Source organism: Polistes canadensis, unplaced genomic scaffold (genome assembly GCF_001313835.1).
Source record: "Polistes canadensis isolate GaletaPanama2010 unplaced genomic scaffold, ASM131383v1 scaffold_145, whole genome shotgun sequence".
NCBI classification, from domain to species: domain Eukaryota; kingdom Metazoa; phylum Arthropoda; class Insecta; order Hymenoptera; family Vespidae; genus Polistes; species Polistes canadensis.
In genome coordinates, this window is record NW_014569692.1 from 151835 (window position 1) to 171490 (window position 19656).

The 19656-nt window shown below is 27.7% G+C and overlaps 4 protein-coding genes across 7 annotated transcripts in view; 1 reads left to right on the forward strand and 3 right to left on the reverse strand.

Moving 5' to 3' along the window:
• The window catches only part of LOC106788606, a 26837-nt gene extending 16999 nt beyond the window's left edge, over window positions 1–9838 (reverse strand). For 2 of the 3 annotated variants that reach the window (XM_014752016.1, XM_014752018.1), the window contains exon 1: window positions 9457–9838. The gene's annotated coding sequence lies outside the window, so the exon portion shown is untranslated. The remainder of the gene's footprint in view (window positions 1–9456) is intronic. The other variant, XM_014752017.1, reaches the window with a different exon arrangement.
• Window positions 9839–10140: 302 nt separating this feature from the next.
• On the reverse strand, window positions 10141–11739 carry LOC106788619 (ribonuclease P/MRP protein subunit POP5). The gene is made up of 5 exons (XM_014752037.1): window positions 11448–11739; window positions 11192–11331; window positions 10937–11106; window positions 10631–10782; window positions 10141–10195 (listed from the first exon to the last, which is right to left on the reverse strand). The coding sequence occupies exons 1-4, from the start codon at window positions 11465–11467 to the stop codon at window positions 10663–10665; spliced, it is 450 nt and encodes a 149-aa protein (XP_014607523.1). The 5' UTR covers window positions 11468–11739; the 3' UTR covers window positions 10141–10195; window positions 10631–10662.
• Window positions 11740–11901: 162 nt separating this feature from the next.
• LOC106788618 (FGGY carbohydrate kinase domain-containing protein) lies at window positions 11902–14941 on the forward strand. 2 transcript variants are annotated; one of them, XM_014752035.1, is made up of 11 exons: window positions 11902–11994; window positions 12382–12630; window positions 12689–12800; window positions 12864–13101; window positions 13190–13320; window positions 13397–13579; window positions 13661–13868; window positions 13934–14084; window positions 14146–14220; window positions 14295–14572; window positions 14664–14941. In XM_014752035.1, exons 1-11 carry the CDS (start codon window positions 11917–11919, stop codon window positions 14752–14754), a joined length of 1794 nt encoding a protein of 597 aa, XP_014607521.1. In that variant the 5' UTR covers window positions 11902–11916; the 3' UTR covers window positions 14755–14941. The 2 variants fall into 2 exon arrangements, with proteins under 2 accessions (XP_014607521.1, XP_014607522.1); XM_014752036.1 differs by having other exon boundaries at window positions 11902–11929; window positions 12482–12630.
• A 480-nt stretch (window positions 14942–15421) lies between these two features.
• LOC106788621 lies at window positions 15422–19136 on the reverse strand. Its single transcript, XM_014752039.1, has 5 exons — window positions 18923–19136; window positions 17955–18301; window positions 17585–17856; window positions 17288–17519; window positions 15422–17153 (listed from the first exon to the last, which is right to left on the reverse strand). The coding sequence occupies exons 1-5, from the start codon at window positions 18949–18951 to the stop codon at window positions 16981–16983; spliced, it is 1053 nt and encodes a 350-aa protein (XP_014607525.1). The 5' UTR covers window positions 18952–19136; the 3' UTR covers window positions 15422–16980.
• Between the last annotated feature and the right edge of the window lie 520 nt (window positions 19137–19656).

Sequence of the window (19656 nt, forward strand, 5' to 3'; positions counted from 1 at the left end):
TGCATTCTCTGACATTTTCTGCACTTTACATTTGATTTTTATAACTCTACAAAGTATTCTACGCGTAGATAAAAGAGTATACTTTAATTTAATATTAGTTTCATTAAAATCTGAAGGCTTTTTACATTCATAGTAATACCGAGGATTTACTAGCAATGCCTGATTTCCTGCTTTGACAGTAACATATATAAATAATGAATGTCATTGTCCTATAACATGATTCAATCATACATATATTTATATGAATATTAATATCGTATTGATACTTTTTTTTAAATGATTAATGTATGTGTGGATACAGTAATAAATCAGATAAATATACGAATGTTTGTTGAAAATATATAAATTATTTTTGTGTAGAAAATTTGCATGGAAAAATTTCCAATTCGTATATTTAATTAAATGTAATGACAACTAGTTAAAAAAAAAAAAAAAAATAAAATCGTTTCGTTTGAACATAGATACTCGGTATATAAATCCACAAAATAAACTATTTCAAATCGTTGCATGGAAACCTAGTTTGTATGATCGATACCTACGAAAATCTTCTGTTTTATTTCTCTTTTTCTCCGTGTACCTATAATATAACAAATCATTTAAAGATTTTAATATTATACGATATTACGCGAGTATAATATAAGTATTACAAAATAATAATTAATAAATGTGAATGAAATATTAATACGCAAAATCAATAAAAAATAAATATTTTCTTATTGTATTTTTTATATGCAAATAAAATGCGTGGGGGGATAATAAAACAAATATATACAAAAAAAAGTCAATTAAATTATTTTTTTTTCTTTTTTTATAAGACACAAAATAATAAATAAAAATACTTCTATTTTAATAAGATATAACATTTGACATAATAATAATAATATTTAAAGAAGAAACACATTAATTCGTTTATTCGAACGTGTAGTATGTGTGCATGGTTGCCAAAGATTCTTTCTTGTGTTTCCGTTTACGTGGTTGGGGCTTAATATGGTAACCTTATCGTACAATATGTAAGTGTATATGTATATATAAGTATGTACGAACGGATATGTTCGTTCCTTCATTAATTCAAGTACCCATTTGTCGAGTCAAGGGTCTTACTGAACTATTTGGTAGTACCTATACCATATTCCTGACCCAGCCTTTTACTCATTCAAAGATCAGCCTACTGTTAATGGAGGTCAACTTGAGATCACTCATACATTTATATTTACATATGTATCGTAAAAAATTTTAACAAACAAAAAAAAAATATATATATATATATATGTGCATTATAAAAAAAAAAAGGTGGGGGGATAAAATTAAAGAGAAAAATGAATTCCACGTAAAAGTATCGGACAATTATTTCAGCTTGAAAACATTTGAAATAAATCATTTTATAAATCATTTTCCAATATATTATTTAATTATATATTATAATAAATAGAAGAAAAAAAAATAATATTAAATATATTGGATTAATTGTAACTGAATAATAATTGTAATTTATAGATATAAAATGAGAAAATATCATAAATTCCGTGTGATATCGAATTAACGAAGACTAAATATTCTTAACCAGTAAAATAATTCTCCCTGATCTTACAGCTAAACCCCCCCCCCGCACATAGTCATAGAAAATTTGTTCACTAACCTACCAACGAAACCCCCCCCCGCCCCCTATTCTTTTCTCTCCCTATTTTCTTCCCTCTTATTTCTTTATAGAACAAGGAACAACGTTTTAACAAGGACACGTGTGTACTTTTGCATGCTCGGTTCATGGACAATGCGTACACACGCTTTCGAACTTTTATGCAGTCGAAATGTTCCTACGAACGAACAGCACCCTTCTTTTTTTTTTTTCTTTTATTTCTTTCTTAAAAAAACTTAAGTACAGCTGCCCTAACCTACGACAAAGGGATAGACTACACACAATACGAAATTTTGAAGTTCCTAAGCTCCGATAAAATATATTTATTTATTTTTATTAATAATAAATTTAATTTAGTATATTTCTCGTAATAATACGATAGCCTTGAAACAAAATATTCGTTGATGTTTAATTTATATTTCTTGAAATTATCTAAGAAGAAATATCTTGAAATTATTTAACAAGAAAAAGATATTTCCCATATCATTTCATTTATAAATCCATAACATTTGTGTGTATGTGTGCATGGAATTAATATACCACTGTGAGGATTTTTTTTTTTATTTTTTTTTTTTTAAACGTTCGCTTGTGTAATAACGATAACGAGGGAGATTACGTAATACAAGAAGACTATTCGCATTTAAAATATTTCGTGTCCGAGAAAGCGCGAAAGATATGCAGAAAAGAATGAACGAAACTTAAAATGTTATTCTTGGATACGTGAGACCATAGAAGGCCAAAAAATGTACTACGAAAGAGAGAGAAAGTAAAATACATTGAGTTTTCATTTGGTTGTTGATAAAACATCATAAAGAAGCAAACTTAAGAAAACTGAAATATTAATAAAATAATTAATAAATACAAAATATAATAAATAATACATAAAGAGAATGAAAGAAAAAAAACAAATAAGTCCATTAAAGTATTGGACATACCTACAAAAATGATCGTTAATTAATCGATAGAAATGTATATTGTAATCCAAAAAAATGAATATAACTTTTGATGTACTTTCCTCTTCGAAATCTTCTGTTAGACTGATACGTTGTCACATAAAAATGTTTTTCTATTAAATGTTGTTTACATAACTTTCCAAATATTGTTTATGTGTCTAACGAGAACAAATTAATTGCAATAAATAGAAATTAAAATTACAAAGTTTTGAAATTTCATAGCATTATATCAATTTTTATGTAATTGTTTAAATAAATGTATAAAAATATCACATATATATATATATATATATATATATATTGTGGAATAATATTTTTATACATAAAATTATCCTGAGGATGATGATACGAGGGAACGCAATAATTTCTTGGCCACTTTCATACGTTTAATACGATGCTATGGGGGAAGAGAAAAAGTATGGTGGAGTAAGGAGGACTGAGGAGTGAGGGGAAGGGGTCAAACGGGGGAGGGGGGGCAACATTAAACAAGCGCAAAGCTGCTTGCCGTTCGTTCGATGACTCAATGACGACACATGTGCTTCGAAAGGGGGATACACCCCCTCCTGCGAATGATCCCGATCGAAATACGAGAGAGAGAGAGAGAGAGAGAGAGAGTAAACCCAGAGAGATGGCCACGTGGCACTTGGCAAGGGATTCGTCAGAGTGAGATAAATCTATTTGCGACGCCTCCCCCTCCCCCTAGCCTCCCCCAAGCCCACCTCTTATGTTCCTCTTCTGCTGATCGTTCAGTTTTTCCCTTTGCAAAAGCGACTATAAACCTTAAACGGGATTACAAGAATTTGTTTCTTTTCTTTCTGTTCTGTTCTGTTCTTTTCCTATATTCTCTTTCGTATAAACATTATAAATTTCAACTTAAACGCGAAATTTTGCAGTAAAGGGTTTACTTTAAAAAAAAAAAAAAAAAGGAGAGGAGAAAGAGGGTGGGATTAGGGAGGGGATGTTGTATATTTATCGAGTATACTTGTATAGTAAGAAAAAAAAAAAACCAAAAGAACATGTGATATTTATAACACTTGGAGGATGATCAATTTGATAATAATTAATGTTTCGTTATAAGTGAGAGAACAATTAATTGTTAAGTAATAAGAAACAAAAAAGGATAAGATAATAATAACTAATTGTTCGTTATTAATTCTTAAAACCTATGGGTGAAGGTGAGGGAGACCTAAGAATGGCAAATAACAAAAAAAGAAACAAATTATACGAATATGAAAAAATACAATGAAAGAATATATTTTTATAAAAGAAACGTTCTATGGGGTAATTCGTTGCGTAACAATTTGTCAAGCAACAAAATTTGTGTTAATATTAGAAAAACAAAGAAAAAAAAAAACGAGATTAAAAAAGTTTTAAGAATTTATAAAACGTGATATTAAAATCGTATAATCCTTGAAAACAATTTAGGGAGAGAAGGGAGAGAAGGGAGGGGGGGGAGGTATTTATTCGAAGCTCGACTTAATATCATTTCCAACGGAGTTTAGCCTCGTGCAAAGTGCCATAGTGAAAGATAGAAAGAGAAAAAGACGAATAAGAAATAAAAAGAAAAAGAAAAAGAAAAAGAAAGAAAGAAAGAGCAATGCGATCCCCATCCAGTCTCCCTTCTTTTGCACACCATAGCTGCCGCATGGCTCGGATTAGTCAGGACCCCCCCCCCATACCCCCCGCCCAACCCCCATCTCTGTCTCACTTTTGCATCTCTTGCTCGGATCCGGTCGTGTTGCGGACCGCGGATATATTTACCGTCTCGTTAAAATCATTCTCGACGGGAGCTGCCTCTTGGCTTGACCCATGTTACTTGACTAAAACGAAAATTTAACTAACATAACCGTTTCTCCTATTTTCTATCGCGATATATTATTTTCTTTTTCTTTATTATTATTATTATTATTATTATTATTATTAAATGTTTCACGGTTCAATATATTTCCTGCAATCGATGGAAATCAATTAGAAAGGAGACAGGACAGTAAAATAAAATAAAATAAAATATAATATAATATAATATAATAATAATAATAATAATAATAATATGAACACAGAGGAATAAAATTGTAGAGTGAAAATAAATGCATCATCTTCGTATAATGCAATCAACGTTTCGAAAGATTTCGTGACTCGTTGAAAATAAATAAGAGAGGAAAGAGGAGAAGGAGGAGGAGGAGGAGGAGGGTAATATGAGAATAATAAATGTAATATAAATATATATATATATATATAATGAAAGATAAAATTTAAATATAAGAATTTGAAGAAAAGGAGAGAAAAAAAAAAGGAAGAAAATTTATAGAATAAAAATAAATGCATAAATGTTCCCATTGCAACAGATAAGTTTCGAAAGATTTTCGTGAGACACCGTAAAAATACTGAGTGAGTGAGTGAGAGACGAGAGACGAGAGGGGAGGATTGGGAGGAAAAAAAAGGGGGCCAAAAGAAAAAAAGTAAAAAATGAAATATTTAGTCGCAACTCTCTTGCACATTCCGCAATAATACAAAGTTAGGCCCGTAGGCGTATATAAATGACACACAGGGTAACAAATATAACTTGTACGAGAATGAACGAAACGCGACCAACGGTAATTTCTACGAGCCTACCCAACTATAACTGTTCCTAACATGATAATAAATTTTACTATCATTTGATTATCGATACTTCCATAAATAAATTTTCTTACGATATTAATCCTAACATTAATTTCATTAATTATAGACAACGATAAAATGGTTTTTTTTTCTCCCATAAGTTGCATATGAAATAAAACGAATTGTGGTTTATTACGAATGAAAAAAAAATGATATGGTAGATTGAAATTTTTCATTTATGTTTAATATATTATATTGTCTTGTTTTTTTTTTTGTTACGAATATTCGTATCGAAATGTTTTATTATACTCTTGTAATTAATTCGATGTTCGCGTTTATATTTGTTATATTAAAAATGTCGACATATATTACGAGAATCGTATATTAATCAATAAAATTGTTCTTCAGTAATATATTTCTAATAAATCTATACTTTTTTAAAATTGATAATACACACAAGTAATTAGAAAATATCAAATAATATTTAACTTCGAACCCCGAGATTATAATTTTTTGTTTAAAAAAAAATAGAAAATTTTCTAAAGTATTTACGAATTAATTCGAACGTTTTTCCGCCGCTCCCCCCCCCCTCTCCCAATAAGAATTACCTTTCTTAATTATGAGAAAAAGAATTTACAAAAATGTAATAATTAAGTATAATGTAAGAAATTAAAGAAAAATTCTTCTGTCGGTATTTCTTATACAAGTTTCGCATGACGTTATTATAAATTGGAAAGTTATCGTATAGAATTATAAAACATTAGAGATATTTTCACTGGGCCACTGGCTCTCTTCTCATGCTTCTATATTTCTCAATTTCTACATTCTTTTTCTTCTTTTACTTCATTTTATAGACCTTTTTTCTTTCCTTTTTTTTTTGGTTTAGTTTTGTTTCACTTTAGATAGATGCGTTTTCTTGAAGAATAATCGAAGGAAACTGTGTACGTCTACTTTCGCGTAGAAATGCGATGAAAGTATGTAGTTTTTTTTTTTAGGATACGCATAATCGACGAAAGTATGGGATGAGAAGCAAATCTCTTGAAGCATATCAATATTTTCTATATTTTAGATACCATTGTTTCTTGTGTTTTCTTCTTTTCATTAATAAATATTATTATCATACTTATTTATGCATGTACGATCATTCCCAAACACAATTATGATTGAATTAAAATAATACAAATAAATGAACAATATTTAGAAATTAGAAAAAACTGAATAAAATATACCGTAATAATATAATTAATATTATTTTCTAAATTAATTCTAATTAATCACACACGCGAGTTACTTAACTTTGTTCTGTGCAACGTGCACGAACGTATATACTCTCGTGATTGTAATTAATAATTTAATAAAAAATAAAATAAAATAAATAAAAGGAAACTGTGTTGAGACCTCGATCTTATCAACGTTCGAATCTTTCTAATCTAACATTTGTTTTACTTGTTTTGTGAGTAATACATTGCGTGTAGGCGTGACTCGTTCTCACATAGACACAACACACACACACATAAATATATTTCCGGATGGGTCTTTCACCCACGAGGGAGAAATTATCGGAATTCGTGCGAAAGTTCATTTCCTTTTCGTCTTCGTCAACGTTGAAATCCCCTACGGGGTTTTATAAAAGTGCGGAAAATAAATTTAATCTTTAATATATATATCGTATAAGGAAAATTATTAAAATAAAATTCATATTGATTTAATGTAATTCAATGAAATCTTTTTAAATGTGCGTTTACAAATGTGTTATTTTAAATTCAATATACGAATCAAATAAATTTTATATACGAAAATGGAAGTACGATTTACAATTCAAAAAAGTTGCTGTTACTGTTATTGTTCTTGTTGTTATTGTTGTATATATATATGATTCTTGTAATTTTAAATAATATTTTTCATTTTCAATTGTATTTAAATATTATTTTATTTCACAATAAAAAAATATATGTGTGCGAAGAACAATATGAAGAGGATTAGATAACAGAATTAATATATAATTTATTAAACGTTTATCAAAGAGATCTTTAGATAATTTTCCATATTTTCATGCTCGAATAAAGAATCTTTGTTGCACGTAAGTTAAAGGGTTAATCGTGAAGAAACAATTTGATTTTTCGTCGAACCGTGCTCGTTTACGATATCAACTATCTAACACAAATAATTTCATTTCCATCCAATTATGCAACGTAAATATATATATGTGTATGCAAGTACATGTATGTATGTGTGTGTGTCCTATTTCCTGAGCTTTTATGATACTTATCGAAATAAACGATAAGAAAAAAAGATTTCTCATAACTTACCAACATCTGCTACGAACATTGATGTTTTATTTATTCGTAAAAATATGCCAAACAAATATTGAGACATCTTTCTTAAATTATTTATTATGTAAAATAAAATGACGGAGAATACGAAACAAACGTTAAGAACAATTTACAATTCAAAAACTTGATGGGGACTTCCGCGTACGAATTTTATTCACTTGGGAAACTCTAAACAACGAGAATAAAATAGTTTTTAAAAATTGTTTCAATTTTACATTAAATTACGCGCACGAACGAAACACTAATAAACAATTAATATATCGTATCATTTAAATAATTAATTATTTTATCATTTATAACGATAAAAACTATTTACGTTTTACGTATTATTATCTACCCCCGTATGCTTTTCAAGAAGATTCAAGTGCTGAACAGAGATTGTAACCTTTCAAAGCTTCTGTAAAAACCACTCACCCGTATACTTCTCTTCAATGTTAAAAAACAGATCCACACAGAGAGAAAGAAAAAAAGATAACTTGGTTTTGGTTTCTGAGAGGGGGGTAACACGTGTTTACATATACTATTAACATATGGATCATGTTTTACGAGTGGTGGTGAGAAACATTCGACTAGAATTTCAAGTTGTAATATAATTTAGTTAATCTTGCGATATAAGTTTAAAATTAAAAAAAAAAAATTCTCATTTTGAAGTCGAAGAATTTGTTCTCTCTATCAGAATATTGCATTAGAAATTATTTGTAAAAAAAAAAAAGTTGTACGAGTTAATTTGATTGATTTTCAAAGTAATATTCAACAAAATATCATATTGAATATAATATTTATATCACGATATATTATAAAATACAAAAATATCTCAAACAATTGACCTAAATCCTTCATACTATATATATTATCATGGACCAGTCTATCTTCTTACTTAAATTATATATCTTGCATTAGAATACGATCTAACTCGTAATTACGAAATCATTTTGTTCGGATAACGAATAATCGATGTAAGAGGTATATACACAATTTCAATAACACAATGAAGGCGTGTCAAGATATTATTTTCAACTCTAAAGTTGTATTTCCTTTATATAATAAGAACGAATTTATGTTTTGACAAAAGAAGAACGAAAGAAAATAATTCATTTCCATATACGCGTGGGGGGACTGAAAAGTTTTGAATAACAAAAATGAACGAGAGAGTATGGGTCCCCAAATGTTTTTATCTTCTTTTTACAACAACAAAATAAATTCAAAACTTTTTATACTCGATCTTCGTAAAAGAAAACAAAGAAAAGGAGAATAAAATTATCAAACGTTTTCATTTCATCTTACAAAAATCTTTCGCAACTATGTTAAATAAAGAAATAAGAAGAAAAATCACGTATAACAAAATAGATAATTTTGAATAAACCAATAAAGGGTTAAATATGCGCCATGTTTTCTTGAAAACGATAACAAAATGGCTCTGCTTTGATATCAAAATTCAAAAAATTTACCTCTTTCCTCCCCTATCATTCCAACAACAATAACAACACAACAAGAGTAATAAGAATATATTTGAATATGTTCGCACAATTTATCGAGACAAATAATAACAAACGATAATAACACAAGAAGAAGGAAAAGAAAATATATTTTCATTTATCCTACCATGATTCGAAGATTCGACAGTTAGAGAAACACGTTCGATCGATTTTTTAAGGGTGCGAGGGGGTGATAATTTATTTCCTGAAAAGAGGGAAAGTAGACAACTATTTATCTATCCATCCATTCATTCGTTCCTTATATACTTTACATATATACGTAGATATATATATCTATGTATTACGTTCGTTCGCACGACGAGCCCGTACGAACGAAATCGATAAGCTACAGTCTACACACACGACATTGGGAAAAAAAAAGGATAGATATATAATTAAAAAACAAAAAAAATAATAATAAAAAAAGAAAGAACAACAATTTATTATCCGATAGAACTTACTGTGAAAAAATGTCCTTTTTCCTTATCCTAATCCATATATGGCCGATGAATCGTATTTATCTCAAATATTCTCTTTATCTTCTCTAATGCCAAACGAATTCACTCTCGAACATGAACTTTAAGTACGAGGGGGGTTGGTTATCGGACGATTGGAAACTCTTATTCGTTCAAACAAAATAATATATTGTAGTTTTAGATCCTAGAAAACGGTTCGTTTCAAACGTTCCTCTTTTTCTATAGAAAATATATATATATATATATATGTTTTTGTTTGAAGAATTTGTAGAAAATCAAACTAACGATTATAAGTTGACGTTAATCTAATCTTTTTTTTTTTATTTATTTATTTATTTATTTATTTATCTATTTATTTATTTGGTTATATCTTTTTATTTTTATTATTATTAGATTTTAATCTAATTTGATTTTATTATATGGAAGCACCACTACTACCACCAATTCGATTCGATTCGATTTAATTTCGTATCGTGTGCTTTGTCTCTTTATTTTCAAAGACGGAAACAATTCGATGTACAAACTGCAGCAACGCCGCAGCGACGACTGCCGGCGATCAGCAACCAGCCCTACGCTTACCACCCCCTTCTCCCACCATAAATGCTAACCAACACTGTACATAGAAAGGAGGGGTTACTCCCATCGAATTTGAATTACGCGGTAAATATCTCTAAGCGTGACGTATGCAACGTCAAAATGGCGCCACTTTTGAAATTTTATTCACCTATAATTATTAAATTAATTGATATTATTAATCACGTTTGCTTTCTTTTTTTTTTAAATAATAACAAATATATAAATATATATATATATATATTTATAAAGTCAGTAGTTTTTAAAATTTATAATCAATATTTCGTTAAATAAATGATTAGTATATTTGAAGATTTTGTTTAGTATATATAATAGTTTATCAGTATTTTAAATTGATGCTTACAGTATTTTTAATTGAATTAGGATTATGTATCAATACGAGATAAATACTGATATTTAAAATATAGTTAGTGACCATAAACACAATTCATTCAAAGATAATGTTCGTTACCTAAACTGTTTGTTAAACCATCACTAATACTGTGCTGATAGTTTTTGTTATTAATTGTTATAATACTTATCATTTATTTATAATATTGACTAAAAATGTTGAAAAAAAACTGACCTGATAAATAGCAGTCTCTTTGTTATATCAATTTACTGTCTGTTAAAATCTTTCACTGATATTGTAGAATTCAAAACCCTTAGCATTTCTTTTCTTTGATAATCAGTTTTAAGAGAGCCCCATACTTCTTCCAACTTTTTCTGATGATATCTCTAAACAGAAAAATAATATTCGCATTAATTAAACTCATATTTAATGCATTACTTATCGACAGCCAATTAATAGGCTTTAAACTAGCAATGCTTATTCATTGTCAGTAAGTAAAATGTTAAAGTCACAAATTAAAAAATATATATTAATACTTACTCTAACATTAAGGAAACAATGTTTTATAGTTGCACCGATATAAATAATATTTACTTTAACAGTTTGATGATCAATATCAGTAATCAATGGAAGTGCATTTAATATAAATCTATGCGGTCCATGCCTAGCTCTAACGAACGCTATTTTCGTAGACGAGTTATAATATTTAGCTGTAATAAAAGAAAATGATTTAAAATATATATATTAATAAAACAAAATATATATGTGTATAATCTTAATTATTAAATAAATTACTTAAGAGCCCAATCGATGCTGCAGCCAATCCATAATCTCCATATAATTGCTGTATTTTTTTTTTAATTGCATTAAGCAATGCTGTTGGTTTGAGTGATTTATTTTTATTATTCATTATTTCTATTTCAATTGCAAAATACCTAAAATAAAAAACAAAAGATTAATATAATATAATAATTCTAATTCATATATTAATCTAACCTACAAATTAAATATATTTATATATAAACTTAACCTATAATATGCACTTATTTACCTATGTTTAAACCGAACCATTATAAATGTTACACACTTATACTTTTAAAATATAATTTATAAATAACACAATTATTATATATATATTATTTTAATATAATGATTAATATTTATTTTTAAATCGTTAAATTTTATTTCAAGATACGAGAAACTTGCATAGCACATTATCAACTGGTTAAAATGTTTAGGTCGATACTGAGCGCACATGTTATTGCACACGTGGCTTTAACTTAATAAGGAAAAAAACAACGTACGATAGTGAAACACATAATGAAAAGTATTGCATTGGAATAATTATTGGAATAATTATTGGAACAATTAGAATTTGTTTATGTAATATTTTTTTCATAACTATAATTTTATTAATAATATATATTTGTTTATATATATATATATATATTATTAATAAAAATTATATTAATAAAAAAGTATGTTATCACAGTAACGTTATTCAAGAACGTAGTAAATGAATGAAAAGTCAAGGTAATATTGCAAGAAATGTCAATTTCTATGCATTACGTAAACGTCACTCATATCTTATCCTGACAGTGAGTTAATAACATTTAATTTATGTTATGTGAAACACTATTCATATCAATTCTTAACTTTGATAAATTATATTATTTGCATGTAATTTCTTTAATCTACAACATATGTTAGATTATTTTCAATTAATTTAATGAATTATTTATTAATCTTAAATTATGAAAAATAATTTTAACTATATCAGCTTGTACTTTAGTAATCATTCAATGCATTGTATTTGTTTAGTTTTCTAATTCTATTATTTTCCTACTTTATATGTTTCGCTAAGTTCAACGTTATCTCAGGGTCATATGATATTATTATCTGGGATTATAGACATATAACTTTTCAACTGATAACCATAAGTCATATTTTTCTGAAAATTCATAATGGATCCCTTCTCTGTACAGAACATTCAGTTGGCTTTCATTAATGAACAATACAATATTCTTAAGTATACAGACATTCGAGGAAGTAAAATGATGAACTATTTTGTCGGCGTTGATGTAGGAACTGGAAGTGCAAGAGCAGGATTAGTATCTTCCAATGGAAAAATTATTAAAGTAGCGACATGCCCTCTTGAGATATTTCATCCAGCACAAGATTATTATGAACAATCTTCTGATAATATTTGGGATGCTGTTTGTAAAGTAGTTAAGGTAGATAATTCTTATAAATAATTTTTACTTTTATTCATTCGACGTATTCATTTTATAGACAGTTATAGAAGGTACTCCGATTAGTAATATTAAAGGTATTGGATTTGATGCTACTTGTTCCTTAGTAGCAATAGACAAAAATGGATTACCGGTCAGCGTTAATCCATCAGGTAAAATAAACAATTATTCTAAATTAAATGAATATTTACTAATAATATTTTTTACTTGTATAGGCAAAGATAAACAAAATGTTATACTTTGGATGGATCACAGAGCTCAGAAGGAAGCGGATCTTATTAACAATCTTGGACATGATATACTTCGTTATGTAGGTGGCAAAGTTTCCTTAGAAATGGAGACACCTAAAATGCTTTGGCTAAAAAACAATTTACCATCATCCTGGAATCGCGCGACATTGCTTTTCGATCTTCCTGATTTTCTAACTTGGAAAGCAACTGGTTCCGAATCTAGGTAACGATATTATTATATTATTTATCTTTATTAAAATATTAAAATTCTATTTATGTGTGTGCGTTTGTGTGTTTATATATATTTATAGATCTTTGTGTTCTTTGGTTTGCAAGTGGAATTATTATGCTCAACCTGGTGTAAATAACAGTGGTTGGAAGGAAGACTTTTTCAATCAAATTGGCTTACAAGATCTCAAAGATAATAATTGGAGTAAATTAGGTATTAATTAATTATCTATGATATTTTCTCATTTGTAATACAATATTATTATTAACAAATATTATTTTTTTAAAAGGTAACGTGATAAAAGCTCCTGGTGAACCAGTCGGTAAAGGATTATCTGCACAAGCAGCATTAGAATTAGGACTTTTAGAGGGAACAGCAGTAGGCACTTCCCTCATCGATGCACATGCTGGTGGACTTGGTATGATCGGTTGTTCTGCTCCTGGTATATCTAATGAATTAACTAGCCGATTAGGTGTGTAAAATATTAACTTAAATGATTCCGACATTTATTTATAAATTTCTAATATAAAAAAATTTTTTTTTTAAATTCTAGCACTCATATGTGGTACGTCAACATGTCACATGGCTGTAAACGAGAATAAAATATTTGTTAATGGTATTTGGGGACCTTATTACAGTGCTATGATTCCTGGTTTATGGCTAAATGAAGGTGGTCAAAGTGCAACTGGAAAATTACTTGATCATGTAATCGATACGCATCCTGCTACTCCTAAAATTCTTAAATCTTTAGGAAATAATAAGTAATTTTTAATACATTATAATTATTAATGTTAGAATACATTTCTAATTATATTATTTATTTCAGACATATTCAACAACATTTATCTGCGTTATTGCAAACTATGGCGGATAAAAAAAATATTAGAAATGTATCCTATTTAACAAAAAGTATTCACGTCTGGCCCGATTTTCATGGAAACCGTTCCCCGCTTGCTGATCCAACGTTAAAGGGAATGGTATGATTTTGATAACTAAAAGAACGATTTAAACATTTGTTCTAATTTTTTGTTCAATCAGGTTTCAGGTTTGTCTCTATCAGTGGATGAAGAAAACTTAGCAATATTATATCTAGCTACAATACAAGCATTAACGGTATAATGTAAATTTAATATACAAATACTTTAATTGAAATATATGTATTTATATAATTATTATTTTTATTTCAGTATGGAACGAAATATATTTTGGAAACTTTAGTAGCTGCGGGTTACAAAATAGAAAGTATATTAATTTGTGGTGGTCTTAGTCAAAATCCATTGTTTGTTCAAATTCAAGCAGATGTTTTGGCTTTACCTGTGCTCTGTCCTACAGAAAAGGAATCGGTTTTAATAGGAGCTGCTATTCTCGGATCATATGCAGCAAAAGAATTTCTTTCCATGGACACTGCTATAAAATCGATGGGAGGTCATGCAAAAGTTATTCAACCTCAATTGGAATGTTACAAGTGCGTATTTTCTGTTACAAATGTTCGTCGTTGATTAAAATCATTACAAATTTGATATATTTTTTAATTATAAAACTTTTTCTCATCACAGATATCATTTACGAAAGTACGAAGTTTTTAAAAAGATGGTGCAAGATCAAAGAGATTATGACAAGTTTATGAACGAAGAAATAAGTACCTGATTTGTTTATATTATTTTTTAATAACATTTTTATCTATAGCATTATTGCTATTACAATAACATTCATATAAGTTATATATATTGTTCAAAAGATTTTATATTACGTGCAAACCTTTATAGATATTTTTTGTACTTATATGTAAAAAAAAAGAAAAAAGAAACAATATATATATACTATATGGTCGTCTTAATTACTCTCTTTTTTACAAGTTTGAGATACCTTGAAGTCAGATGGTACTGACAATCCTGACACTTCCCTGAAGTCGATAGAATATAAAGTGTTTCAAAAAGATTACTCATCTAAGTACTAAAGTCCCCATCGTTGCTCAACATCAGTGATTGAACAGGAACTAGTTTGTTCAACAAGGTAGGAGCTCTTTTGGTTGTGTGTGACAATATAATATATAATTATATTTATTTTTATCACAAATTACAATTAATAATATAAAGAATAATATATGTTTATATTGTGCTTAACAATTTTTAATACATTTCGTTAATACTTAAATTTACTCGTTTGTGTATATAGTTAGAAAAAACATACTTCATAACGATATTGCTAAAAATTTCACATTAGAAAAAAATATCAAAAGTTATTTATTATTCTATAAGAACATTTTACCTTTTTTTTTAATAATAAAAAAAAATACATATATTGAGTAATAAGTATTAAGCGTCTCTCCAATATCATTATACAAGTCTAAAAAACGATAATAACGTACTTTGATAAAAAATTCAAATGAATCCTTCGAAAAGTACAATATATAATATATTCTTCTTCTTTAAAGCTGTCATTCCTTCTCGCATTTTCACGAATTCAAAGATAATAGATTTTAATATTATTTACAAAATTCGAAAACAGGAGTTTTCTATGCGTGTAAACGATTTCAAACATATTATTTGAATAAAAAGAACAAAACTGAAACTACATATAGAATATTAATAAATCAATAGGAATATGTGTGTATTAGGAAGCAATAAATTTCTCTTTCTTTTGTTTTCCTATCACAAAAATATTGTTACGTATACAAGTTATTCCATCGATAACTCAATCCAGTATTTCTTTCACGATTAAAAAAACACTTATCTTGGTGCTTCTTCGAATGTACAATTATATACATTATAATACTGGTAAAATGCTTTGGATACGATGTTACAAACGTTATGTTCGTTAAAAAATACTTTATCAGATCCAAATTGAATTATATATAAATGGATTGCCTGTAGTTTTTCTTGATCAAACGGTGTCTGTATATTCTGTACACGAAAATAAGAAAACATTATTTTTTTTTGTGCAATGCTGACAACATTGTTTGATTGGAAAAACTTTGGACATCTTGTACATTAAAAATAAATAAATAAAAAAAATTGTTAATAATATTTTAAACATTGGTTATTCACTGATTGCACTATCTTTTTTCTTTTATATTTTTCCTAGACTATTTCATATCTTCATTGAAATGATACTTTGTAGAATTTAATTCGAAACAAATATTATGTTTGTTCTTTTCTTTTCTTCTTTATCGATACACGCAAGTATTAATAAAAAACAAAGGATAGATTAATTAAAAAAGAAAATTATTATTAGCGTATTCAATTATTTGGAAATATTCCATTACCATTAACTTCGTCAGTCTTCCGATAGAATAATCTGTACAAATTATCAACTGTATCTATGATAATATATCAAGTCAAAATGATTAAATATCATTGGGACATTAATTACATACTTAAAAATATAATCTAAGGCTTACTCAGAATAATAGATAATTCTTTTTTTTTTTTTTTAAATCTTGTATAATGATATATAGCTATAAGATTTCAACAATAGTTTTAAAGATACGATTTCAACATATAAGATATCCCAAAATTCATTGGAAGACGTGTACCATGTATATGTGTGTTGTGTGTTTGTATATTTATGATGATTGATAGTAATTTGCACTATTAATAAAAATAACATTTTATATAAAATATATCATTAATTCACGAGTAACTATCTCCATATAGTATTGAAGCATCAGTTAATATTTTTACTAATATTTTACTTTCTTTTTTTACAATTTCAAAAATATATCTATATCTTTAATATTGTAAAAAAAATATTTTTCTTTTTTAAAAATATTACCTTTGTTCATATATCTTACTTCGTAATTAATATTTTGTGCTCTTTCATTAATAATATAAAAATAATGGATTCAATAAACAATTGTAAGATTATTCAAATTCATGTAAACCGAAAACATTCGGCAATATGATTTAACATATGTTGAAATGCTGTTGAAGGCGAAGAACCAAATCTTTGTCTCCATAGATACCTTGATATTATATGTTGACCTAACGTATGCGTAGTCTCTTGGATTTCTTCGCATATTTCTACACCCGTTCGCCAAATAGTTTCTTAAATAAATATAGATGACGATAACAAATAAGATTATTCTATTAAGATGTGTATCAAATACAAAGGAAAAGAAAAAGAAAGGAAAGATATAAAATAAGAAAAGAAAATAATAAAAAAATAAAAAAAAGTTTACCTAAATTATCCAGAAGTTTGGATTTCCCTGGTGGATCGAACTTTTGTAATTGCTCAACGCTGATAACTTTATATTGCTTTAATTCTAACAACGATTCATAGCTGCAGCAACGAGCTTTACTATTAGCTATAATGCAACTTCCAGGTAACGTGTGACTTGTTATTTCTTTCAAGGCCTCTTTCACCATATTACATCTACCGACATCTTTTTTGATATTATCCATTTTGATAGGCTAAAAATATAATATTTAATATAAAATAATATACAAATATACTTGATTTTTTAAAATTCTTTTACCTCTGGTATTGCTTCTATCATATGCAACCACATACGTGGTGGCAAAGTATTCGCTTCCACTATACAAACTATAGTATGAGAATTATTGTTACGTTTTCTATTAGAACTTGTATCTACATAATTTCTAACCATACAACCCCCTGGAAATTCATCAACGATAACTATTGCACTCTTATCCCCCATCATCCAATCTTCTGGATGACTCATCACATAAGTTTCTGAAACTTCGTCGCATCTTTCGTATACTTTCTTAACTATATGAGTTTTAATATCTGTAAATAAATTACAATACTTAAACAAAATCCTTAATACATTTTTCATTACTCTTTTAGATTGTTAATAATTATTAAATTTATGATAAAATACTAACCGAGATAGGAAGCAGCATCTTCGTAAGAAATTTGTTGACACCAACCGAATATCAATTGAAGACATAATTTTAAATCACATTTAATTCCTAAAAAGAAAGACTTCTCTCTGATAGATTGTTTTTTGGTACAATGAGGACAAGTCCAGTTATATTTATCTACTATTCTGGCAGGATGCCAAACTAAACTTTTTCCTTTACAATTTATATGAGGACAATTTGAAACAGTGCGAATCAAACTCATTTCTTTTAACCAACCGCATAACTCTCCTTCGTGACCCTGTTGTAACATCGGTCGTATAGCAACATCAAAATATCCTCCATGATCTCCAAAATGGTCCGAACAATCTCTGTGTGTGTTAGATGTATAGAAATTAATTAATAATATTACTCTAAATTATATATACAGAACGTCCTGAGGTTTACTAAACAAACTGCACGAGCATATTCTATGAGTGAAAATCAAAACAAAATTATTATTTAAAGTTATGCAGTTTGACTGATAAAGCCTTTGGACACTTATTATATAAATATATATTATCTACATAATCTTTTAATATTATAAAAATTTTGTAAAAAAATAATAATTACAACACTGAAAATTATACTAACAATAATTATTCCAAAAAATTAGAAAAATTAGAATAGGTTAGATTAAAAAAAATAAATTTAACAAATAAAATAATCACCATTTAGCTATAATTATTTATAATAATCATTCTGCGACGTGTAGAATGACAAGCTAGTAAATAAGCAACGACAAAGGAGGTTAATCATGGTAAAAGAATTTCATTCGTAATGCTTTTCTGATAGCAAATATATCTTAAAAATTTATCAAATTAAAATTTTGTCTACAGTAAAGGGAATTGAATTCATTATAATAGAAAATATGTATATATGTAAACAAATGCAGTAGCTTGTCATGCAACACCGCATTCAACAAGTATTGTCCAAAAATTCTTATAGTTTACCTTGTAGTTTTCACTTTCGCATTGTTCATTTTTCACATTCACTCTTACGTTATTTACTCGTAATAATAACAAAATATAATTAATTTAAATTAACATAATGCATTAAAAAATAATTGAAAAGAATAACAGAAAAAAAACCAAAGGCACTACCGTCTACTCGGAGCAGAGATGCATTTCCTACTGACCGTCCATGACGTACGATCAATGCGCCGCCTATCGATACTTGGCCTCAACTAAACACGATCGATGCTATCGATCATTTCAAATACATCAAAGAATACAATATTCTTTGATAGTTATATATAGTATAGATATTAGGATGAATCAAAAAAAAACTTTTATTTTTTTTTTGGATCTGACACACAAAAACTTGTTGCTAGGCACCTTTAGAAAGTACTCACCCAGTATGGGCTCCTAATTTTAATAGGAAGATCCTCCTCATCGCGGTTTTTTATTTTTTTCTCAGTCCAACAGAAAAAAATTCATACCTCCTCGTTAATTGATTATACGAAAAAATGTTTTAATCAGATTTTGTAGGAAATTCAATGTTCTACAAGAAAGGTATCTTATGTTTTTTTCGTAAACCTCACTATTTAAAAGATATTGAAGATTTTAGTTTGATTATTTTAAGACAAATTTCATTTTTGTTTATGAATTTTGTTACTGACTGAGTAATAATTATTATCAAATGAGATGCACTGATTCTTGTAGGAAATTTAACGCTCTACAAAAAA